A 22,958-nucleotide genomic window follows, 5' to 3' on the forward strand; every position below is an offset into this window, starting at 1 on the left:
ATATCCCCCTGTGTCCCCTGTGTCCCCTGAGTGTCCCCATGTCCCCCATGTCCCTGCAGGTTTGAGAAGCTGGACATGCCCCTTGAGTGTCCCCTGAGTGTCCCCATGTTCCCCATGTCCCCGCAGGTTCGAGAAGCTGGACATCCCCCTGTGTCCCCCCTGAGTGTCCCCATGTCCCCGCAGGTTCGAGAAGCTGGACATCCCCCTGTGTCCCCCCTGAGTGTCCCCATGTCCCCGCAGGTTCGAGAAGCTGGACATCACGCCCAAGAGCGCGCAGAAGCTGAAGCCGGTGCTGGAGAAGTGGCTGCGGGAGGCGGAGCAGCGGCAGCGGGAGGGGCAGCAGCACCTGCTGGAGTTCGTGGGGGGCGAGCCGGGCAAGAAGCGCAAGCGGCGCACCTCGTTCACGCCGCAGGCGCTGGAGGCGCTCAACGCGCACTTCGAGCGCAACGCGCTGCCCACGGGCGCCGAGATCACGCGCATCGCGCAGGAGCTGCGCTACGAGCGCGAGGTGGTGCGGGTGTGGTTCTGCAACCGCCGCCAGACCCTCAAGAACACCAGCAAGCTGAACGTGTTCCACGTGCCCTGAGCAGCGCCCGGCCCGGCCCGCAGCCCGGCCCGCGGCCGCTGCGAGCTGGGAGCGCCCGGGCCCGGCCTCCTGCCGTCAGCACTTCGGGCACTGCCCCTGGCCCTGCGCCGCCGGCTGCACCGCCACACCCGGCCCTCTGCCGCCTGCGTCCGTCTCCACACCTGTACCTGTCCAGCACAGCTGTACTGTGTCCACCATGCCCATGCCTGTGTCCATCCTGTGTCCAGCACACCTGTACCCGTGTCCAGCACAGCTGTACTGTGTCCATCACACCTGTACCTGTGTCCATCACACCTGTGTCCATCACAGCTGTACCTGTGTCCATCACACCTGTACCTGTGTCCATCACAGCTGTACCTGTGTCCAGCACAGCTGTACCCGTGTCCAGCACACCTATCTGTGTCCATCACAGCTGTACCTGTGTCCACCATGCCCATACCTGTGTCCATCCTGTGTCCAGCACACCTGTACCCGTGTCCAGCACACCTGTGCCTGTGTCCATCACACCTGTACCTGTGTCCATCACACCTGTACCCATGTCCATCACACCTGTTCCTGTGTCCAGCACACCTGTACATGTGTCCAGCACACCTGTACATGTGTCCATCACAGCTGTACCTGTGTCCATCACACCTGTACCTGTGTCCATCACACCTGTACCTGTGTCCACCATGCCCAGACCTGTGTCCGGCACACTTTTACCTGTATCCAGGCCTTCACCTGCCCCTCAGCAACTCCCACATGCCCTAAACTGGGAGTGCCCTGGGGCCTCCGGCCTCCTGCCATCAGCACTTTGGGCACTGGCTCTGTCCCTCTGGTACCAGGTTCCATCTCCACACCTTTACCTGTATCCACCATGCCCAGGCCTGTGTCCAGCACACCTTTACCTGTGTCCACAACACCTGTGCCTGTGTCCACCATGCCCATATCCATGGCCACCACACCTGTGTCCAGGCCCTCACCTGTATCCCCCATGCCCATACCTGTGTCCACAACACCTGTTCCTGTGTCCAGCACACCTGTACCTGAGTCCACCATGCCCATGCCCGTGTCCAGCACACCTGTACCTGTGTCCAGCACACCTGTACATGTGTTCACCATGCCCATACCCATGTCCAGCACACCTGTACCTGTTTCTGTCCCTCTGCCACCTGGTTCCATCTCCACACCTTTACCTGTATCCACCATGCCCAGACCTGTGTCCAGCACACCTGTACCTGTGTTCACCATGCCCATACCCATGTCCAGCACACCTGTACCTGTGTCCACCATGCCCATACCCGTGTCCAGCACACCTGTACATGTGTCCAGCACACTTGTACCTGTGTCCAGCACACCTGTACATGTGTTCACCATGCCCATACCCGTGTCCAGCACACCTGTACCTGTGTCCAGCACACCTGTACATGTGTTCACCATGCCCATACCCGTGTCCAGCACACCTGTACCTGTGTCCAGCACACCTGTACATGTGTTCACCATGCCCATACCCGTGTCCAGCACACCTGTACCTGTGTCCAGCACACCTGTACCTGTATCCAGCACACCTGTACCCGTGTCCAGCTCACCTGTACCTGTGTCCAACACTCAACGTCTTCCACGTGTTCTGGACTGGGAGCACTGGGAACATCCCAGTTCCCGGTCACAGTCCCCCTGACCACCTGCCATCAGCACTTCAGCCAGTGATTTTGTCCCTTTGGCCACTGGTTTTGTCCCTTTGGCCACCCCTGTGTCCCTGCGGCCCTGTGCCCACCCCACTGTGCCCTCAGCGCACTGAACTGGGAGCACTGGGACCCCCCCGTGTGCCCCACCAGTCCCAGCCCCTTGACCTGCAGCCATCAGCACTTTGGCCACTGGGTTTGTCCCTTTGGCCACGGATTTTGTCCCTGTGCCCCCGTGCCTGTGCCCACCCGTGCCTGTGTGTGCCCCCGTTCCCCCCTCACACACGGCCCGAGCGTGTCGATGTCACACCTCCCTACCTGTGACACCCCTGGTGACAGACCCCCCCCGAGTGTCACACACCCACCCAAAATCAGCGATTTCCATTTTCCTGGGGTTTGCCCTTTTTTCCCGTGTTACTGAGGCGATGTTACGGCTCACCAGGGGTGACCCCGAATTTGTGTCCCCCCCACTTTGCGGGTTCCCCACCTCGTGAGGGGCTTCTGGGGGTGATCCCCCACCTTGGGGACGTCCCGTGGGTGGCTTTTGGGGACATCACCCCCGGGTTTGGGGGTCGTGAACCCCAAAGCAGAGGCAGCGCCCCTTCCCCAGCTCCCCCTGCCCTGAGCCCCCCGGGAGCGATGGGAGGGGAGCTTTGGGGGGGACACGGGGGCGCCCGCTGGGGCCGCGGCAGACTGATGCACTTGATGTAGTGGTGTGAAATAAACAGTATTTTTCTTTTTTCTTTTCCTTTGCCCTTTTTTTGAGGATTTGGGGGTGGGGTGTTCTTTCCTCCTCCCGGCCCCGTCTGCGGCCGGCGCAGAGCCAGCGGCGGGACTCGAACCCGCGGCCCCGCGGGAGGCGCCACACAGCCCAGCGCCGCAAGCCGCCTCGGCCACGCCCCCCCAGCCAATCCCCGAGCGGCCTGCCCGGCGCGCAGCTCTCTATTGGTTTCTGTGGCCGTCCGTTATGCGGCAAGGCCCGCTCTCATTGGCTGAGCGTGGCGGAGGGGCGGGACCGCCCGCCCAGCGGCGGGGGCGGGGCCGCCGCCTCCATCTTGGCGGAGCGGCGCGTTTGGGGGTCCCGGCCCGGAGCGGGGGGGCCGGACTGGGGGTCCCGGCCCGGATTGGGGGGTCCGGGCTCGGATCGGGGGGTCCCGGCCTGGATTGGGGCGTCCCAGCCCGGACTGGTGGGGGTCCGATCCCGGATTGGGGGGTCCCGGGGCGGACTGGGGATCCCGGCCTGGACTGGGGGGTCCTGGCCTGGATTTGGGGGTTCCCTTGGGTGCAGCCCTTAGAGGGGAGTGCAGGATTTTGGGGTCCCCTTGGGTACTGGCCTTAGAGGGGAGGTCAGGATTTTGGGGTCCCCTTGGGTGCAGCCCTTAGAGAGCAGTGCAGGATTTTGGGGTCCCCTTGGGTGCAGCCCTTAGAGGGCAGTGCAGGATTTTGGGGGGTCCCCTTGGGTGCAGCCCTTAGAGAGGAGTTCAGGATTTTCGGGGTCCCCCCGAGGTGTTCCCTTTGAGCAGGAGTGTTGCTGGGTTTTGGGGTTCATTCACCTGTGGTAGCGGGGTTTGGGGGGTCCCCAAATTAGTCACTGCAGGAGAGGGTCCTCAAGAGGTCTGGGGGGGCTTTGGGACCCCCAGAAATCAGGGGGAGGTGTTGGGGTGCCCCGAGGAGCCCCTGGCTTGGGGTGACACTGAACACCCTGTTTTGGGGTGACCCTGAGGCCCATCGGTTTGGGGGTGACCCCAAGTCCCCCTCGTGCTTCAGGTACCCCCAAAGCCCCCTGGTTTTGGGGGGAACCCCCACCAGCCCCTTTTTGGGGTGACCCCCAAGGACCTGCGTGCTTGGGGGTGCCCCAGACCCCACTTTTCCCTTGTCCCCAAGACACCCCCATTTTTGAGTACCCCTTGACCCCCCCCATTTTTGGGGTCTCCCAAAGACCCCCTGTTTTGAAGTGACCACAACAACCCCTTTCTTTTTGGGGGGTGACCCAGAGGACCCCTGCTTTTTGGAGTGACCACGACAACCCCGTTTCCTGGGGGGTGGCCCTGAGGACCCCCCGTTTTTGGGGGCGAGCCGGTGGCCGTTTTTGGGGTGCCCCGGGGCCATGGCGTGGGCGCTGAAGCTGCCGCTGGCGGACGAGGTGATCGAGTCGGGGCTGGTGCAGGATTTCGACGCCAGCCTCTCGGGCATCGGGCAGGAGCTCGGCGCCGGCGCCTACAGCATGAGGTACCGGGGACCCCAGAACCGACAGGGCACCCCACAACTGGCAGGGCACCCCGAAACGGGGCACCCCGAAACATCCCGGGGAAGGCAGGGGAGCGGGGAGCCCCAGAAGCAGCTGGAGGTTGAAGGTGTTGGGCAGCACCTCAGCGCCGCTGCCCGAAGCAGGAGGGGACCCCGGGATCTCCAGAGGCACCCCAAGATCTGCGTGGATCCCCAGAGTCCCCAAGGGAAATCCCAAAATATCCGAGGGAAGCCCCAGAATTCCCAAAGGAAAGCCCAAAAATCCCAAGGGAAAGCTCAAAATCTGCAAGGGAAGCCCCAGAATTCCCAAGGAAAAGCCCAAAATCTTCTTGGATCCTGCAAAATCCCCAAGGGAAACCTCAGAATCTCAGGGGGTCTCCAGAATCGCCAAGGGAAACCCCAAAATCTCCAGGGGATCCCCAGAATCTCAGGGGATCCCCAGAATCCCCAAGGGAAATCCCAAAATCTTAATGGATCCCCAAAATCCCCAAGGGAAATCCCAAAATCTTCATGGATCCCCAAATCCCCAAGGAAACCCCAAAATCTCTGGGGGTTCCCCAAAATCCCCAAGGGAAACCCCAGAATCTCTGGGCGTCCCCAGAATTGCCAAGGGAAACCCCAAAATCTCCAGGGGGGCTCAGAACCTCCAAGGGAAACCCTAAAATCTCGGAGGGTCCCCAAAATCCCCAAGGGAAACCCTAAAATCACTGGGGTTCCCCAGAATCCTGGGGGTGGTCCAGGGTCTCCATGAGAGATCTCAAAATTCCCAGCGGGAACTCCAAAATCTCTGGGGGTCCCCAGAATCTCAGGGGAATCCCAGTATCTCCAGGGTCCCCAGAACCTCTGGGGGGATCCCAAGATCTCTGGGGGTCCCCAGAACTGCCAGGGGGGATCCCAGAATCTCCGGGGTCCCCAGAATGGCCGGGGGTGCCGGGGGAGCCCTGAACTGGGCCAGAGTTGGGGCACCAAGGGGGAAATGGGGGCACTGGGGTGGGATTGGGGTGGGGCTGGGATGGAGCAGGGATGGAGTTGGGAAGGAGTAGGGGAGAGTTGGGAAGGAGTTGGGATGGAGTTGGGAAGGAGTAGGGGAGAGTTGTAATTGGAATTATGGCTGAAGTAGTGCACGGAGCTGTGGTTGGGGCTGGGAGGGATTCGGGATGCGTTAGGGATTGATTTAGGATGGATTTGGGGTGCCATTGGGATAGATTTGGGATGGTTTGGGATGGATTCGGGATGGATTTGGGACGCTGTTGGGATGGATTCGGGATGCCATTGGGATGGATTCAGGATGCAGTAGGGATGTATTTGGGATGGATTTTGGGATGCAGTAGGGATGGATTCGGGATGCAGTTGGGATGTATTCAGGATGGATTTGGGATGGATTCAGAATTCCCAGAATCTCCGGGGTCCCCAGAATGGCCGGGGGTGCCAGGGGCACGGGGAGCCCTGAACTGGGCCAGAGTTGGGGCACCAAGGGGGAAATGGGGGCACTGGGGTGGGATTGGGGTGGGGCTGGGATGGAGCAGGGATGGAGTTGGGAAGGAGTAGGGGAGAGTTGTAATTGGAATTATGGCTGAAGTAGTGCACGGAGCTGTGGTTGGGGCTGGGAGGGATTCGGGATGCGTTAGGGATTGATTTAGGATGGATTTGGGGTGCCATTGGGATAGATTTGGGATGGTTTGGGATGGATTCGGGATGGATTTGGGACGCTGTTGGGATGGATTCGGGATGCCATTGGGATGGATTCAGGATGCAGTAGGGATGGATTTGGGATGGATTTTGGGATGCAGTTGGGATGGATTCAGGATGCAGTTGGGATGAATTCGGGATGCAGTTGGGATGGATTCAGGATGGATTCAGGATGCAGTTGGGATGGATTCGGGATGCAGTTGGGATGGATTCGGGACGCTGTTGGGATGGATTCGGGATGCAGTTGGGATGGATTCGGGATGCAGTTGGGATGGATTCAGGATGGATTTGGGATGGATTCAGAATGGATTCAGGATGGATTTGGGATGCATTTGGGATGGATTCGGGCTGGATTCGGGATGGATTCGGGATGCAGTTGGGCTGGAGCTGCGGTTGGAGTAGGGAAGGAGCAGGGCTGGAGTTACAGCTGGAATTGTTGCAGTGGTGTGAGTCAGGATTAGGAGTGCTCACAGGTGTGCCCAGCTGCTGACAGGTGTGGCCTCAGGTGTGCCTCAGGTGAGCCCCTGAGGCCAGATGTTCAGGGCACACCTGGAGCCCTGCACTCAGGCAGGGCCCAGAGGCAGAGCCTGGCGGGGCTCCTCCTCCAGGTACCGAGGCCCAGGTGGGACGGAAGGAATCCCTGCCCCCCCAGCTCACCTGGCTCAGGTGACTCTCTCCTGTCTCCGCAGCGACGTGCTGGCTCTGCCCATCTTCAAGCAGGAGGAGTCCAGCCTGCCCCCCGAGAGCCAGGACAAGCTGCTGCCCTTCCAGTACGTGCTGTGCGCCGCCACCTCCCCCGCCGTCAAGCTGCACGACGAGACCCTCACCTACCTCAACCAAGGTGAGCACACCTGTGCTGCACAGGCGCCTCGGAGCCCCGCAGGAGGGTCCTGCCTGTGGAAGGTGTTGGGTTTTGGGGTGTTCCTGTTGGGAGGTGGGAGGTGGCACTGCCTGCACGTGGCTGTGTGATGTCCGGGTGGAGCAGGAGTCACCTGGGGGTCACCAGGTTAAAGGGGGGGACTGGAGGGTGGTGACAGGTGTGTGCAGAGGGTTACAGGTGTGTGTGAGGTGTGTCTGTACAGGTGTGTGTAAGGTGTGTCTGTACAGGTGTGTGCAGGGTGGTTACAGGTGTGTGTAAGGTGTGTCTGTACAGGTGTGTGCAGCCCTGGTGACAGACCCCCCCCGAGTGTCACACACCCACCCAAAATCAGCGATTTCCATTTTCCTGGGGTTTGCCCTTTTTTCCCGTGTTACTGAGGCGATGTTACGGCTCACCAGGGGTGACCCCGAATTTGTGTCCCCCCCACTTTGCGGGTTCCCCACCTCGTGAGGGGCTTCTGGGGGTGATCCCCCACCTTGGGGACGTCCCGTGGGTGGCTTTTGGGGACATCACCCCCGGGTTTGGGGGTCGTGAACCCCAAAGCAGAGGCAGCGCCCCTTCCCCAGCTCCCCCTGCCCTGAGCCCCCCGGGAGCGATGGGAGGGGAGCTTTGGGGGGGGACACGGGGGCGCCCGCTGGGGCCGCGGCAGACTGATGCACTTGATGTAGTGGTGTGAAATAAACAGTATTTTTCTTTTTTCTTTTCCTTTGCCCTTTTTTTGAGGATTTGGGGGTGGGGTGTTCTTTCCTCCTCCCGGCCCCGTCTGCGGCCGGCGCAGAGCCAGCGGCGGGACTCGAACCCGCGGCCCCGCGGGAGGCGCCACACAGCCCAGCGCCGCAAGCCGCCTCGGCCACGCCCCCCCAGCCAATCCCCGAGCGGCCTGCCCGGCGCGCAGCTCTCTATTGGTTTCTGTGGCCGTCCGTTATGCGGCAAGGCCCGCTCTCATTGGCTGAGCGTGGCGGAGGGGCGGGACCGCCCGCCCAGCGGCGGGGGCGGGGCCGCCGCCTCCATCTTGGCGGAGCGGCGCGTTTGGGGGTCCCGGCCCGGAGCGGGGGGGCCGGACTGGGGGTCCCGGCCCGGATTGGGGGGTCCGGGCTCGGATCGGGGGGTCCCGGCCTGGATTGGGGCGTCCCAGCCCGGACTGGTGGGGGTCCGATCCCGGATTGGGGGGTCCCGGGGCGGACTGGGGATCCCGGCCTGGACTGGGGGGTCCTGGCCTGGATTTGGGGGTTCCCTTGGGTGCAGCCCTTAGAGGGGAGTGCAGGATTTTGGGGTCCCCTTGGGTGCAGGCCTTAGAGAGCAGTGCAGGATTTTGGGGTCCCCTTGGGTGCAGCCCTTAGAGGGGAGTGCAGGATTTTGGGGTCCCCTTGGGTGCAGGCCTTAGAGAGCAGTGCAGGATTTTGGGGTCCCCTTGGGTGCAGCCCTTAGAGGGGAGTGCAGGATTTTGGGGTCCCCTTGGGTGCAGGCCTTAGAGAGCAGTGCAGGATTTTGGGGTCCCCTTGGGTGCAGCCCTTAGAGGGGAGTGCAGGATTTTGGGGTCCCCTTGGGTACTGGCCTTAGAGGGGAGGTCAGGATTTTGGGGTCCCCTTGGGTGCAGCCCTTAGAGAGCAGTGCAGGATTTTGGGGTTCCCTTGGGTGCAGCCCTTAGAGGGCAGTGCAGGATTTTGGGGGGTCCCCTTGGGTGCAGCCCTTAGAGGGGAGTTCAGGATTTTCGGGGTCCCCCCGAGGTGTTCCCTTTGGGCAGGGGTGTTGCTGGGTTTTGGGGTTCATTCACCTGTGGTAGCGGGGTTTGGGGGGTCCCCAAATTAGTCACTGCAGGAGAGGGTCCTCACGAGGTTTGGGGGGGCTTTGGGACCCCCAGAAATCAGGGGGAGGTGTTGGGGTGCCCCGAGGAGCCCCTGGCTTGGGGTGACACTGAACACCCTGTTTTGGGGTGACCCCGAGGCCCATCGGTTTGGGGGTGACCCCAAGTCCCCCTCGTGCTTCAGGTACCCCCAAAGCCCCCTGGTTTTGGGGGGAACCCCCACCAGCCCCTTTTTGGGGTGACCCCCAAGGACCTGCGTGCTTGGGGGTGCCCCAGACCCCACTTTTCCCTTGTCCCCAAGACACCCCCATTTTTGAGTACCCCTTGACCCCCCCCATTTTTGGGGTCTCCCAAAGACCCCCTGTTTTGAAGTGACCACAACAACCCCTTTCTTTTTGGGGGGTGACCCAGAGGACCCCTGCTTTTTGGAGTGCCCACGACAACCCCGTTTCCTGGGGGGTGGCCCTGAGGACCCCCCGTTTTTGGGGGCGAGCCGGTGGCCGTTTTTGGGGTGCCCCGGGGCCATGGCGTGGGCGCTGAAGCTGCCGCTGGCGGACGAGGTGATCGAGTCGGGGCTGGTGCAGGATTTCGACGCCAGCCTCTCGGGCATCGGGCAGGAGCTCGGCGCCGGCGCCTACAGCATGAGGTACCGGGGACCCCAGAACCGACAGGGCACCCCACAACTGGCAGGGCACCCCGAAACGGGGCACCCCGAAACATCCCGGGGAAGGCAGGGGAGCGGGGAGCCCCAGAACCAGCTGGAGGTTGAAGGTGTCGGGCAGCACCTGAGCGCCGCTGCCCGAAGCAGGAGGGGACCCCGGGATCTCCAGAGGCACCCCAAGATCTGCGTGGATCCCCAGAGTCCCCAAGGGAAATCCCAAAATATCCGAGGGAAGCCCCAGAATTCCCAAAGGAAAGCCCAAAAATCCCAAGGGAAAGCTCAAAATCTGCAAGGGAAACCCCAGAATTCCCAAGGGAAAGCCCAAAATCTTCATGGATCCCCCAAAATCCCCAAGGGAAACCTCAGAATCTCAGGGGGTCTCCAGAATCGCCAAGGGAAACCCCAAAATCTCCAGGGGATCCCCAGAATCTCAGGGGATCCCCAGAATCCCCAAGGGAAATCCCAAAATCTTACAAAATCCCCAAGGGAAACCTCAGAATCTCAGGGGGTCTCCAGAATCGCCAAGGGAAACCCCAAAATCTCCAGGGGATCCCCAGAATCTCAGGGGATCCCCAGAATCCCCAAGGGAAATCCCAAAATCTTAATGGATCCCCAAAATCCCCAAGGGAAACCCCAGAATCTCTGGGCGTCCCCAGAATTGCCAAGGGAAACCCCAAAATCTCCAGGGGGGCTCAGAACCTCCAAGGGAAACCCTAAAATCTCGGAGGGTCCCCAAAATCCCCAAGGGAAACCCTAAAATCACTGGGGTTCCCCAGAATCCTGGGGGTGGTCCAGGGTCTCCATGAGAGATCTCAAAATTCCCAGCGGGAACTCCAAAATCTCTGGGGGTCCCCAGAATCTCAGGGGAATCCCAGTATCTCCAGGGTCCCCAGAACCTCTGGGGGGATCCCAAGATCTCTGGGGGTCCCCAGAACTGCCAGGGGGGATCCCAGAATCTCCGGGGTCCCCAGAATGGCCGGGGGTGCCGGGGGAGCCCTGAACTGGGCCAGAGTTGGGGCACCAAGGGGGAAATGGGGGCACTGGGGTGGGATTGGGGTGGGGCTGGGATGGAGCAGGGATGGAGTTGGGAAGGAGTAGGGGAGAGTTGGGAAGGAGTTGGGATGGAGTTGGGAAGGAGTAGGGGAGAGTTGTAATTGGAATTATGGCTGAAGTAGTGCACGGAGCTGTGGTTGGGGCTGGGAGGGATTCGGGATGCGTTAGGGATTGATTTAGGATGGATTTGGGGTGCCATTGGGATAGATTTGGGATGGTTTGGGATGGATTCGGGATGGATTTGGGACGCTGTTGGGATGGATTCGGGATGCAGTTGGGATGGATTCAGGATGGATTTGGGATGGATTCAGAATGGATTCAGGATGGATTCAGGATGCAGTTGGGATGGATTCAGGATGCAGTTGGGATGGATTCGGGATGCAGTTGGGATGGATTCGGGATGGATTCAGGATGCAGTTGGGATGGATTCGGGATGGATTCAGGATGCAGTCGGGATGGATTCAGGATGCAGTTGGGATGGATTCGGGATGCAGTAGGGATGGATTCAGGCTGGATTCGGGATGCCATTGGGATGGATTCAGGATGCAGTAGGGATGTATTTGGGATGGATTTTGGGATGCAGTAGGGATGGATTCGGGATGCAGTTGGGATGAATTCGGGATGCAGTTGGGATGGATTCAGGATGGATTCAGGATGCAGTTGGGATGGATTCGGGATGGATTTGGGATGGATTCAGGATGGATTCGGGATGCAGTTGGGATGGATTCAGGATGGATTTGGGATGGATTCAGAATGGATTCAGGATGGATTTGGGATGCATTTGGGATGGATTCGGGCTGGATTCGGGATGGATTCGGGATGCAGTTGGGCTGGAGCTGCGGTTGGAGTAGGGAAGGAGCAGGGCTGGAGTTACAGCTGGAATTGTTGCAGTGGTGTGAGTCAGGATTAGGAGTGCTCACAGGTGTGCCCAGCTGCTGACAGGTGTGGCCTCAGGTGAGCCCCTGAGGCCAGATGTTCAGGGCACACCTGGAGCCCTGCACTCAGGCAGGGCCCAGAGGCAGAGCCTGGCGGGGCTCCTCCTCCAGGTACCGAGGCCCAGGTGGGACGGAAGGAATCCCTGCCCCCCCAGCTCACCTGGCTCAGGTGACTCTCTCCTGTCTCCGCAGCGACGTGCTGGCTCTGCCCATCTTCAAGCAGGAGGAGTCCAGCCTGCCCCCCGAGAGCCAGGACAAGCTGCTGCCCTTCCAGTACGTGCTGTGCGCCGCCACCTCCCCCGCCGTCAAGCTGCACGACGAGACCCTCACCTACCTCAACCAAGGTGAGCACACCTGTGCTGCACAGGCGCCTCGGAGCCCCGCAGGAGGGTCCTGCCTGTGGAAGGTGTTGGGTTTTGGGGTGTTCCTGTTGGGAGGTGGGAGGTGGCAGTGCCTGCGAGCCTGGCGGGGCTCCTCCTCCAGGTACCGAGGCCCAGGTGGGACGGAAGGAATCCCTGCCCCCCCAGCTCACCTGGCTCAGGTGACTCTCCTGTCTCCGCAGCGACGTGCTGGCTCTGCCCATCTTCAAGCAGGAGGAGTCCAGCCTGCCCCCCGAGAGCCAGGACAAGCTGCTGCCCTTCCAGTACGTGCTGTGCGCCGCCACCTCCCCCGCCGTCAAGCTGCACGACGAGACCCTCACCTACCTCAACCAAGGTGAGCACACCTGTGCTGCACAGGCGCCTCGGAGCCCCGCAGGAGGGTCCTGCCTGTGGAAGGTGTTGGGTTTTGGGGTGTTCCTGTTGGGAGGTGGGAGGTGGCACTGCCTGCACGTGGCTGTGTGATGTCCGGGTGGAGCAGGAGTCACCTGGGGGTCACCAGGTTAAAGGGGGGGACTGGAGGGTGGTGACAGGTGTGTGCAGAGGAGGTGTAAGGTGTATCTGTGTGTAAGGTGTGTCTGTACAGGTGTGTGCAGAGGATTACAGGTGTGTGTAAGGTGTATCTGTGTGTAAGGTGTGTCTGTACAGGTGTGCCTAAGGTGTATCTGTACAGGAGTGTGCAGGGTGGTTACAGGTGTGTGTGAGGTGTATCTGTACAGGAGTGTACAGGGTGGTTACAGGTGTGTGTAAGGTGTATCCGTACAGGTGTGTGTAAGGTGTATCTGTGTGTGTAAGGTGTATCTGTACAGGTGTGTGTAAGGTGTATCTGTACAGGTGTGTGTAAGGTGTATCTGTGTGTAAGGTGTGTCTAAGGTGTATCTGTGTGTAAGGTGTATCTGTACAGGTGTGTGTAAGGTGTATCTGTGTGTGAGGTGTATCTGTGTGTAAGGTGTGTCTGTACAGGTGTGTAAGGTGTATCTGTGTGTAAGGTGTGTCTGTACAGGTGTGTGCTGGGCAGCTCTGCAGGGTGGCAGTTGCAGGTTTGGGCTGTACCTGCTGCTTTCAGGTACAGCTGGAAGGTCTGGGTTGGCGGGACCCCAAATGAACGAGGAGCTCAGGTGACAGGTACAGGTGACAGAAAACCCTCAGGTGCCCCCCTGCCCCCAGGTCAATCCTACGAGATCCGGATGTTGGACAACAGGAAGCTTGGGGAGCTGCCCGAGATCAACGGGAAGCTGGTCAAGGTGAGCAGAGGGCACAGGTGCCCCTGGCCAGGTGTGCCCATGCCAGCCAGGTGCCCTCCGGGGCCCTGCAGCTGGGTGGGGCTGGGAGATACACCTGTTTGGGGGGGGAGGGTGGTTCCCTTTGCCCCTTTTTGGCACAGGGAAGGGCTGCACATCTGGCCAGGTGTGCCAGGGCAGCTCCAGGTGACGTTTCCCCCTTCCCCAGAGCATCTTCCGGGTGGTTTTCCACGACCGGCGGCTGCAGTACACGGAGCACCAGCAGCTGGAGGGCTGGAGGTGGAACAGACCTGGCGACAGGATCCTGGACATAGGTGAGTCTCACCTGGCTGGGGCAGCTGGGAGGTCCCAGGTGAGCCTCACCTGTTCCCCCCGCAGATATCCCGATGTCCGTGGGGATCATCGACCCCCGCGCCAACCCGACACAGCTCAACACCGTGGAGTTCCTGTGGGATCCCTCCAAGAGGACGTCGGTGTTCATCCAGGTGAGGGGCAGGGGCACTGCCTCACACCCAGGTGAGGGGCAGGGGCACTGCCTCACACCCAGGTGAGGGAGAGGTGGGCACTGCCTCACATCCAGGTGAGGGACAGGCGGGCAGTGCCTCACACCCAGGTGAGGGACAGGGGCAATGCCTCACACCCAGGTGAGGGACAGGGGCACTGCCTCACACCCAGGTGAGGGGCAGGGGCACTGCCTCACACCCAGGTGAGGGACAGGTGGGCAGTGCCTCACACCCAGGTGAGGGGCAGGCGGGCAGTGCCTCACACCCAGGTGAGGGGCAGGCGGGCAGTGCCTCACACCCAGGTGAGGGACAGGGGCACTGCCTCACACCCAGGTGAGGGGCAGGCGGGCAGTGCCTCACACCCAGGTGAGGGACAGGGGCAATGCCTCACACCCAGGCGAGGGAGAGGTGGGCACTGCCTCACATCCAGGTGAGGGGCAGGCGGGCACTGCCTCACTCCCAGGTGTGGGACAGGTGAGTTCTATTCTACATCAGGGTAAGGGACAGGTGTGCTCTGTCCCTCATCCAGGTGTGGGACAGGTGAGCATTGCCTCACATCCAGGTGAGGAGCGGGTGGGCAATGCCTCAATCCAGGTGAGGGATGGGTGGGCTCTGTGCCACATCCAGGTGAGGCAAAGGTGGGCACTGCCTCACATCCAGGTGAGGGGCATTTGGGCTCTGTTCTATATCAGGGTAAGGGAGAGGTGGGCTCTGTCCCACACTCAGGTGAGGCTCAGGTGGGCTCTCACACCCAGTGAGGCACAGGTGGGCTCTGTCCCACACTCAGGTGAGGCTCAGGTGGGCTCTCACACCCAGTGAGGCACAGGTGGGCTCTGTCCCACACTCAGGTGAGGCTCAGGTGAGCTCTGTCCCACACCCAGTGAGGCACAGGTGGGCTCTGTCCCATGGGTGGGCAGTGCCTCACATCCAGGTGAGGGATGGGTGGGCACTGCTTCATGCCCAGGTTAGGCACAGGTGGGCACTGCCTCACACCCAGGTGAGGCTCAGGTGGGCAGTGCCTCACACCCAGGTGACACAGGTGGGCTCTGTCCCGCACCCAGTGAGGGTCAAGTGGGCTCTGTCCCACACCCAGTGAGGCACAGGTGGGCTCTGTCCCACACCCAGTGAGGCTCAGGTGGGCTCTGTCCCACACTCAGGTGAGGTTCAGGTGAGCTCTCACAGCCAGTGAGGCACAGGTGGGCTCTCACACCCAGCAAGGCTCAGGTGGGCTCTCACACCCAGCGAGGCTCAGGTGGGCTCTGTCCCACACCCAGCGAGGCTCAGGTGGGCTCTGTCCCACACCCAGCGAGGCTCAGGTGGGCTCTGTCCCACACCCAGCGAGGCTCAGGTGGGCTCTGTCCCACACCCAGCGAGGCACAGGTGGGCTCTGTCCCACACCCAGGTGAGGCTCAGGTGGGCTCTCACACCCAGCGAGGCTCAGGTGGGCTCTGTCCCACACCCAGCGAGGCTCAGGTGGGCTCTGTCCCACACCCAGCAAGGCTCAGGTGGGCTCTGTCCCACACCCAGCGAGGCTCAGGTGGGCTCTGTCCCACACCCAGGTGAGGCTCAGGTGGGCTCTCACACCCAGCGAGGCTCAGGTGGGCTCTGTCCCACACCCAGCGAGGCTCAGGTGGGCTCTGTCCCACACCCAGGTGAGTCTCAGGAGGGCTCCGTGCCTCGGTGGCAGTCCCACAGGCAGCTCACCTGTCCCCAGGTGCACTGCATCAGCACGGAGTTCACGCTGCGCAAGCACGGCGGGGAGAAGGGCGTTCCCTTCCGCGTGCAGATCGACACCTTCAGGGAGAACGAGAGCGGCGAGTACACCGAGCACCTGCACTCCGCCAGCTGCCAGATCAAGGTCTTCAAGGTACCTGCAGGCCCCTCCCACCTGGGCTCACCTGGGGCTCTGTCCCACTCTGTACTGGGGGCTCTGAAACCTCCCACCTTTAGGAGTAGCAGCCCCAACCTGTGGTGCAGGTGCGGGAGGGGTTGTTCCCGCTGTGGTCACACCTTGGGGTGCCCGTGACTCCATCCCACCTGCAGCAACCCCAAAATCTCAGCCTGGCTCCTCTTTTCTCACCTGTTCACCTTGGGGGGTCAGTGGCGTCTGGGGTCCTGCTCTGCCCTCCCCTGGTCCACCTGGGCCAGATTCCTTCAGCTGTGAGTGCAGGTGCAGCCAAGTTCAAGGGAATTTCTTCAGGGATCTGCCAAGGGGAGCACCTGGATACCTGTGGAGGTTGCACATCTGTGCTCCCCTGGGATTTGAGTGAAATCCCCCCAGTTTTGGGTGGAGGAGGGGCCCAGGTGTTCAAGGTGTGGCAGAGTCAAGGCTGGCCTTCTGACCTTGTGTCCAGGTGCAGCTTGCCCCCCCAAAATCCCATCTCTTGTGTGGGTGATGCAGAAGACACAGTTCAGGTGTGTGCAGGTGTGTGGAGAGTGGGTACAAGTGTCTCCAGGTGGTTACAGATGTATTCAGGTGGTTATAGGTGTCTCCAGGTAGTTACAGCTATGTTCAGGTGGCTACAGGTGTCTCCAGGTGATTACAGGTGTCTCCAGGTGGTTACAGGTGTGTTCAGGTGGTTACAGGTGTCTCCAGGTGATTACAGGTGGTTACAGGTGTCTCCAGGTGGTTACAGCTGTCTCCAGGTTTCAAGGGAATTTCTTCAGGGATCTGCCAAGGGGAACACCTGGATACCTGTGGAGGTTGCACATCTGTGCTCCCCTGGGATTTGAGTGAAATCCCCCAGTTTTGGGTGGAGGAGGGGCCCAGGTGTTCAAGGTGTGGCAGAGTCAAGGCTGGCCTTGTGACCTTGTGTCCAGGTGCAGCTTGCCCCCCCAAAATCCCATCTCTTGTGTGGGTGATGCAGAAGACACAGCTCAGGTGTATTCGGGGGTTGCAGGTGTGTGGAGAGTGGGTACAAGTGTCTCCAGGTGATTATAGATGTATTCAGGTGGTTATAGGTGTCTCCAGGCAGTTACAGCTATGTTCAGGTGGTTACAGGTGTCTCCAGGTGATTACAGGTGTCTCCAGGTGGTTACAGGTGTGTTCAGGTGGTTACAGGTGTCTCCAGGTGATTACAGGTGGTTACAGGTGTCTCCAGGTGGTTACAGCTGTCTCCAGGTGTATTCAGAGGGTTACAGGTGTGTTCAGGTGGTTACAGGTGTCTCCAGGTGATTACAGGTGTATTCAGGTGATTACCGGTGTCTCCAGGTGATTACAGGTGGTTACAGGTGTCTCCAGGTGGTTACAGCTGTCTCCAGGTGTATTCAGAGGGTTACAGGTGTGTTCAGGTGGTTACAGGTGTCTCCAGGTAGTTACAGGTGTATTCAGGTGGTTACAGGTGTATTTAGGGGGTTACAGGTGTCTCCAGGTGGTTATAGATGTATTCAGGTGGTTACAGGTGTCTCCAGGTAGTTACAGGTATGTTCAAGCGGCTACAGGTGTATTCAGGTGGTTACAGGTATCTCCAGGTGGTTACAGGTGTCTCCAGGTGTATTCAGATGGTTACAGGTGATTACAGGTGTCTCCAGGTGGTTCCAGGTGTATTCAGGTGATTACAGGTGTCTCCAGGTGGTTCCAGGTGTATTCAGGTGATTACAGGTGTCTCCAGGTGGTTCCAGGTGTCTCCAGGTGGTCACACCCCTGTCCCTGCAGGGCCCTCAGGACAAGCTTCTCCCCAAACTGCTCCTTTTCCCTGTGTCTGGCCCCAGGTGGGCTGAGTCACCTGTGCCACCTGCGTGCCCGTGAGTGTCCCACACCTGTCCTGGCCTGTCCCTTCCCAGCCCAAAGGAGCCGACCGCAAGCAGAAGACGGACCGGGAGAAGATGGAGAAGCGGACACCGCACGAGAAGGAGAAGTACCAGCCCTCCTACGAGACCACCATCCTCACCGAGGTGAGCTCACCTGCCTCACCTGGCTGCCGGGGAGCAGGGCTGTGCTGCTGGGAGAGCTTGGCTCGAGGTCTTCATACCTGCCAGGCACACCTGGGGCACAGAGGGTGCTTTTGTACCTGCAGAAGGGCTTTGGGGACATTACTGACCTGAGCTGGGCAGGTGTGTGCAGGGCCTGGTGTGTGCAGGGCCAGGTGTGCGTGCATTGCAGCTGTGTGCAGGTGTGGTCCCAGGTGTGTCAGGGCCTGGTGTGTGGGTCCAGGTGTGCGTGCATTGCAGCTGTGTGCAGGTGTGGTCCCAGGTGTGTGCAGGGCCAGGTGTGTGCAGGGCAAGGCCAGATGTATGGGGTTGGACATATGTGTGGGTCCAGGTGTGTGCAGGTCCAGGTGTGTGCAGGTGTGTGTGCATTGCAGCTGTGAGCAGGTGCAGTTCCAGGTGTTTGTAAGGCCAGGTGTTTGCATGGTTCCAGGTGTGTGCAGGTGTGTGTGTGCAGTGCAGGTGTGTCCAGCTGTGTGCAGGTGCAGTCCCAGGTGTGCACAGGTGCAGTGCAGATGTGTGCAGGTCTGTGTAGGTGCAGTCCAGATGTGTGCATGGTTCCAGGTGTATGCAGATGTGTGCGTGCGTGCAGGTGTGTGAAGGTGCAGTCCTAGGTGTGTGCATGGCTCCAGGTGTGTTCAGGTGTGTGTATGCAGTCCCAGCTGCATGCAAGTGTAGCCCAGGTGTGTGCATGGTCCCAGGTGTGTTGCAGCCCAGGTGTGTGCATGGTCCCAAGCGTGTTCAGGTGTGTGCAGGTGCAGCCCGGGCGTGTTCAGGTGTGTGCAGGTGCAGCCCAGGTGTGTGCATGGTCCCAGGTGTGTTCAGGTGTGTGCAGTGCAGCCCAGGTGTGTATGTGGTCCCAGGTGTGTTCAGGTGTGTGCAGTGCAGCCCAGGTGTGTTCAGGTGTGTGCAGTGCAGCCCAGGTGTGTTCAGGTGTGTGCAGGGGCGCAGGTGGGTTCAGGTGTAGCCCAGGTGTGTATGTGGTCCCAGGTGTGTTCAGGTGTGTGCAGTGCAGCCCAGGTGTGTTCAGGTGTGTGCAGTGCAGCCCAGGTGTGTGCAGTGCAGCCCAGGGGTGTGCAGGTGTGTGCAGTGCAGCCCAGGTGTGTTCAGGTGTGTGCAGTGCAGCCCAGGTGTGTTCAGGTGTGTGCATGGTCCCAGGTGTGTTCAGGTGTGTGCAGTGCAGCCCAGGTGTGTGCAGTGCAGCCCAGGTGCCCTGAGCTCACCTGGCGTGCCCGCAGTGCTCGCCCTGGCCCGAGGTCACCTACGTGCCCAACGCGCCGTCCCCTGGCTTCAACAGCTCCCACAGCAGCTTCTCCATCGGGGACGGGTGAGCTGGGACTGGGAGCACTGGGAGTGCTGGGACTGGGAGGGCTGGGACTGGGAATACTGGGAGCACTGGGAGTGCTGGGACTGGGAGCACTGGGAGTGCTGGGACTGGGAGGGCTGGGACTGGGAATACTGGGAGCACTGGGAGGGCTGGGACTGGGAATACTTGGAGTGCTGGGACTGGGAGTGCTGGGAGCGCTGGGAAGGCTGGGACTGGGAATACTGGGACTGGGAGGGCTGGGACTGGGAATACTGGAAGTGCTGGGACTGGGAGGGCTGCGACTGGGAATACTGGGAGTGCTGGGAGGGCTGGGACTGGGGGGCAGGTCACTTTGGGGGGTGGTACCAGTGCCATCCCAATGACACCCCAGTGCCATCCCAGTGATGCCAGTGCTATCCCAGTGACATCCCAGTGACCCCAGTGTCATCCCAATGCCATCCCAGTGACCCCAGTATCACCCCTGTACTGTCCCAGTGATCCCAGTGTCATCCCAATGACCCCAGTTACACCCCAGTGCCATCCAGTGACAGTGACACCAGTATCCCACTGGGACAGTGTCCCCAGTACCCACTGGGACAGCTGTCCCAGTATGACAGTGACCCCAATGTCCAGTGATCCCAGTGCCCAGTTACCGTGTCCCCAGTGTCCCCAGTGTCCCAGTGACCCAGTCCCAGTGTCCCCAGTACCCCAGTGACCTGTGTCCCAGTGTCCCAGTACTCCAATGACCCCTGTCCCCAGTGACCAGTGTCCCTCTGTCCCAGTGTCCCTCTGTCCCACTCTCCCCAGTGCCCCGTGTCCCTCTGTCCCAGTGTCCCCAGTGACCCGTGTCCCAGTGTCCCCAGTGCCCCGTGTCCCTCTGTCCCTGTGTCCCCAGTGCCCCGTGTCCCTCTGTCCCAGTGTCCCCAGTGACCCGTGTCCGTGTCCCTCTGTCCCACTCTCCCCAGTGCCCCAGCCCGACCCGTCCCCAGTGCCCCGTGTCCCAGTGTCCCCAGTGCCCCGTGTCCCTCTGTCCCAGTGTCCCCAGTGCCCCGTGTCCCTCTGTCCCAGTGTCCCCAGTGACCCATGTCCCTCTGTCCCAGTGTCCCCAGTGACCCGTGTCCCTCTGTCCCAGTGTCCCCAGTGACCCGTGTCCCTCTGTCCCCAGCAGTGGGTCCCCGAGCCACCAGCCCGACCCCCCCGTGCCCCTGGCTGACGTAAGTACCTGCCCAGGTGCCTGCCCAGGCACACCTGGGGCTTCCACGGGGGGACACTTCGGGTCACCTGCAGACCCCTGGGAGACCCCGCTGTCCCCGCCTGGGGGGGCTGTCCCACCTGTGCTGGCCCTGGGCTCACCTGAGCTCACCTGAGCTCACCTGTGCCTCAGCACAAGCACTTCCACATCACCTGGAGACATTTCCAGGTCACCTGAGGTCACCTCCTCCCACCTGCCCGGGGTGGTTCAGTTCCCACCTGTGCCGCCCACCCTGGGCTCACCTGAGCTCACCTGTGCCTCAGCACAAGCACTTCCACATCACCTGGAGACATTTCCAGGTCACCTGAGGTCACCTCCTCCCACCTGCCCGGGGTGGTTCAGTTCCCACCTGTGCCGCCCACCCTGGGCTCACCTGAGCTCACCTGTGCCTCAGCACAAGCACTTCCACATCACCTGGAGACATTTCCAGGTCACCTGGAGACATTTCCAGGTCACCTGAGGTCATCACCTCCTCCCACCTGCTCGGGTTCAGTTCCCCCCTGTGCTGCCCACCCTGGGCTCCCCTGTGCCCTGCCTGCCTGCACACACCTGAGCTGGCAGGAGCTCACCTGCAGCCCCTGTGTCCCCTGTCCCCCAGACGCTGCTGCCCACCTGGAGCCCGCAGGAGGCGCAGCAGTGGCTGCACCGCAACCGCTTCTCCACCTTCTCCCGCCTCTTCAGGAACTTCTCAGGTGAGTCCTGCGCTCACCTGGGCTGGGTCATCTCACCTGGGCTGGGTCACCTCCCTCACCCGGGCTGGGTCACCTCCCTCACCTGGGCTGGGTCATCTCACCTGGGCTGGGCAGGGTCACCTCACCTGGGCAGGGTCACCTCCCTCACCTGGGCTGGGTCCCCTCACCTGGGCCAGGTTACTTCCCCTCACCTGGGCAGGGTCACCTCCCTTACCTGGGCAGGGTCACCTTCTCTCACCTGGCCAGGTCACCTCTGCTCACCTGGGCAGGGTCACCTGTGCTCACCTGGGCAGGGTCACCTCCCTCACCTGGGCTGGGTCACCTCCCTCACCTGGGCTGGGTCACCTTCTCTCACCTGGCCAGGTCACCTCTGCTCACCTGGGCTGGGTCACCTCCCTCACCTGGGCAGGGTCACCTTCTCTCACCTGGGTTGGGTTACCTGCCCGCACCTGGGCAGGGTCATCTCCCCTCACCTGGCCAGGTCACCTCTGTCCCCTCACCTGGCCAGATTACCTCCCCTCACCTGGGCTGGGTCACCTCCCCTCACCTGGCCAGGTGAGCGTTCCCAATCCCTCCTTTCATAACCCAATCCAAGGCCTCACCTGGCCCAGGTAACACCGAGGGGCTGATTTTGGGGAAAACAGAGCTGGAAAATGGCAATTTTGGGAAAAGGAGGTGAAAATGGATGGTCTGGGGACAACTAAGCTGAAAATTGGGGAGAAAAAGCTGATTTTGGGGAAAACAGCTGAAAATGCCAAGAAAGTAAATTAAAAATGCCAATTTTTGGGAAAACAGAGGTAAAAAATCTTGAATTTGGGCAAAAGTGGGCTGGGAAATGCTGATCTTAAGAAAAGTGAAGCTGGAAAATGGCAATTCTGGCAAAATGAAGGTGAAAACCTCATTTTGTGGAAAACAGAGGTGAAAAATGCTGATTTTGGGTAAAGCAAACTTGGAAATGGTAATTTTGGGGAAGACTGAGCTGAAAAATGCCAAATTGGGGAAAAAATAAAGCAAAAATTGCTGATCTGGGGAAAACAAAGCGGGAGAATTCTGGGTTTGGGATAACCAAGGTGAAAATTGCTGATGTGGGGGGAAATGTTGAATTTAGGGAAAATTGGGCTGAAAATGCTGATCTGGGGGAAAATGAAGCTGAAAAAAAGAGTGATTTAGGGGGGAAAATGGGTGAAAAGTGATGAATTTTGGGAAAAGTGAGCTGGAAAATAGGAATTTTGGGCAAACCAAAATGGAAAATGCTGATTTTAGGGAAAATGAAGTTAAAAAACCACTGGTTTGGAGAAAAAAAAAGCCAAAAAATTATAATAATATAAATAAATAAAATATTGAAAATATGAAATAAAAATGATAATTTGGGGGAAAGCAAAGCTGGAAAAGGCTGATTTTGAGGAAAAGCAGATGAAAAATTCCAATTCTGGGCAGAGGATAATTTAGGGTGAATCTGGGTGAATTTGGGATGAATTTTGGGGTGAATCTGGGGAGAATTTGGGGTGAATTTGGAGTGAATTTTGGGGTGAATTTGGGATGAGTTTGAGGTGAATTTGGGGTGACTCAGGTGAATTTGGGGTAACTGTGGTGAATTTGGGTGACTCTGGGGTGAATTTAGGATGAATTTGGGATGAATCTGAGGTGAATTTTGGGGTGAATTTAGGATGAATTTGGGTTGAATCTGAGGTGAATTTTGGGGTGAATTTAGGATGAATTTGGGATGAATCTGAGGTGAATTTTGGGGTGAATTTAGGATGAATTTGGGTTGAATCTGAGGTGAATTTTGGGATGACTGGCATGAATCTGGGGTGCATTTGGGATGAATTCGGGGCAAATTTGAGGTGAATTTGGGGTGACTCTAGGATGAATTTGAGGTGAATCTGAGGTGGATTTTGGGATGAATTTGGGATGAATCAGGTGAATTTTGGGGTGAATCTGAGGTGAATTTTGGGATGAATTTGGGGTTTGGGTGTTGGCAGGGGCAGACCTGCTGAAGCTCACGCGGGAGGACGTGATCCAGATCTGCGGCCCCGCCGACGGCATCCGGCTCTTCAACGCCCTCAAGGGCAGGTGGGATCACCTGGGGGGGCTGGGACACACCTGGGGGGGAAAGGACACACCTGGGGGGGCAGGGACTCACC

The 22,958-nt window shown here is 59.9% G+C and overlaps 3 protein-coding genes across 4 annotated transcripts in view; 2 read left to right on the plus strand and 1 right to left on the minus strand.

Annotated features, from left to right (window-relative positions):
• Positions 1-470: 470 nt before the first annotated feature.
• LOC120504962 lies at positions 471-2,979 on the minus strand. Of its 2 annotated transcripts, none has more exons than XM_039714949.1 (2): positions 1,846-2,979; positions 471-943 (listed from the first exon to the last, which is right to left on the minus strand). In XM_039714949.1, the coding sequence occupies exons 1-2, from the start codon at positions 2,055-2,057 to the stop codon at positions 496-498; spliced, it is 660 nt and encodes a 219-aa protein (XP_039570883.1). In that variant the 5' UTR covers positions 2,058-2,979; the 3' UTR covers positions 471-495. The 2 variants fall into 2 exon arrangements, with proteins under 2 accessions (XP_039570883.1, XP_039570884.1); XM_039714950.1 differs by lacking the exon at positions 1,846-2,979 and adding an exon at positions 1,073-1,431 and having other exon boundaries at positions 471-818.
• Positions 2,980-3,289: 310 nt separating this feature from the next.
• Positions 3,290-8,016, plus strand: LOC120504958 (transcription factor CP2-like). The gene is made up of 3 exons (XM_039714945.1): positions 3,290-4,476; positions 6,873-7,024; positions 7,787-8,016. Exons 1-3 carry the CDS (start codon positions 4,355-4,357, stop codon positions 8,014-8,016), a joined length of 504 nt encoding a protein of 167 aa, XP_039570879.1. The 5' UTR covers positions 3,290-4,354.
• A 45-nt stretch (positions 8,017-8,061) lies between these two features.
• TFCP2 (transcription factor CP2) overlaps positions 8,062-22,958 on the plus strand; it is a 21,861-nt gene continuing 6,964 nt past the window's right edge. The window contains exons 1-11 of the mRNA XM_039714946.1: positions 8,062-9,513; positions 11,709-11,860; positions 13,061-13,137; positions 13,343-13,448; positions 13,513-13,619; positions 15,352-15,504; positions 17,421-17,531; positions 18,803-18,891; positions 20,036-20,084; positions 20,721-20,814; positions 22,797-22,887. Coding sequence (XP_039570880.1) covers positions 9,392-9,513; positions 11,709-11,860; positions 13,061-13,137; positions 13,343-13,448; positions 13,513-13,619; positions 15,352-15,504; positions 17,421-17,531; positions 18,803-18,891; positions 20,036-20,084; positions 20,721-20,814; positions 22,797-22,887 — 1,151 coding nt within the window. The 5' untranslated portion in view covers positions 8,062-9,391. The remainder of the gene's footprint in view (positions 9,514-11,708; positions 11,861-13,060; positions 13,138-13,342; positions 13,449-13,512; positions 13,620-15,351; positions 15,505-17,420; positions 17,532-18,802; positions 18,892-20,035; positions 20,085-20,720; positions 20,815-22,796; positions 22,888-22,958) is intronic.

This window comes from Passer montanus, unplaced genomic scaffold (assembly GCF_014805655.1).
Source record: "Passer montanus isolate IOZ18808 unplaced genomic scaffold, ASM1480565v1 scaffold317, whole genome shotgun sequence".
Classification (NCBI taxonomy): Eukaryota; Metazoa; Chordata; class Aves; order Passeriformes; family Passeridae; genus Passer; species Passer montanus.

Coding starts and splice junctions, on each gene's coding strand:
- LOC120504962 (XM_039714949.1), bottom strand. CDS start 2,057: ATGTACAGGTGTGCTGGACACAGGTACAGGTGTGCTGGACACGGGTAT. Junction 944..1,845: donor TATGGGCATGGTGGACACAG/GTACAGGTGTGC, acceptor TGCTGGACACAG/GTACAGCTGTGATGGACACA.
- LOC120504958 (XM_039714945.1), top strand. CDS start 4,355: ATGGCGTGGGCGCTGAAGCTGCCGCTGGCGGACGAGGTGATCGAGTCG. Junction 4,477..6,872: donor GCCGGCGCCTACAGCATGAG/GTACCGGGGACC, acceptor CTGTCTCCGCAG/CGACGTGCTGGCTCTGCCCA. Junction 7,025..7,786: donor CCTCACCTACCTCAACCAAG/GTGAGCACACCT, acceptor CCTTTTTTTGAG/GATTTGGGGGTGGGGTGTTC.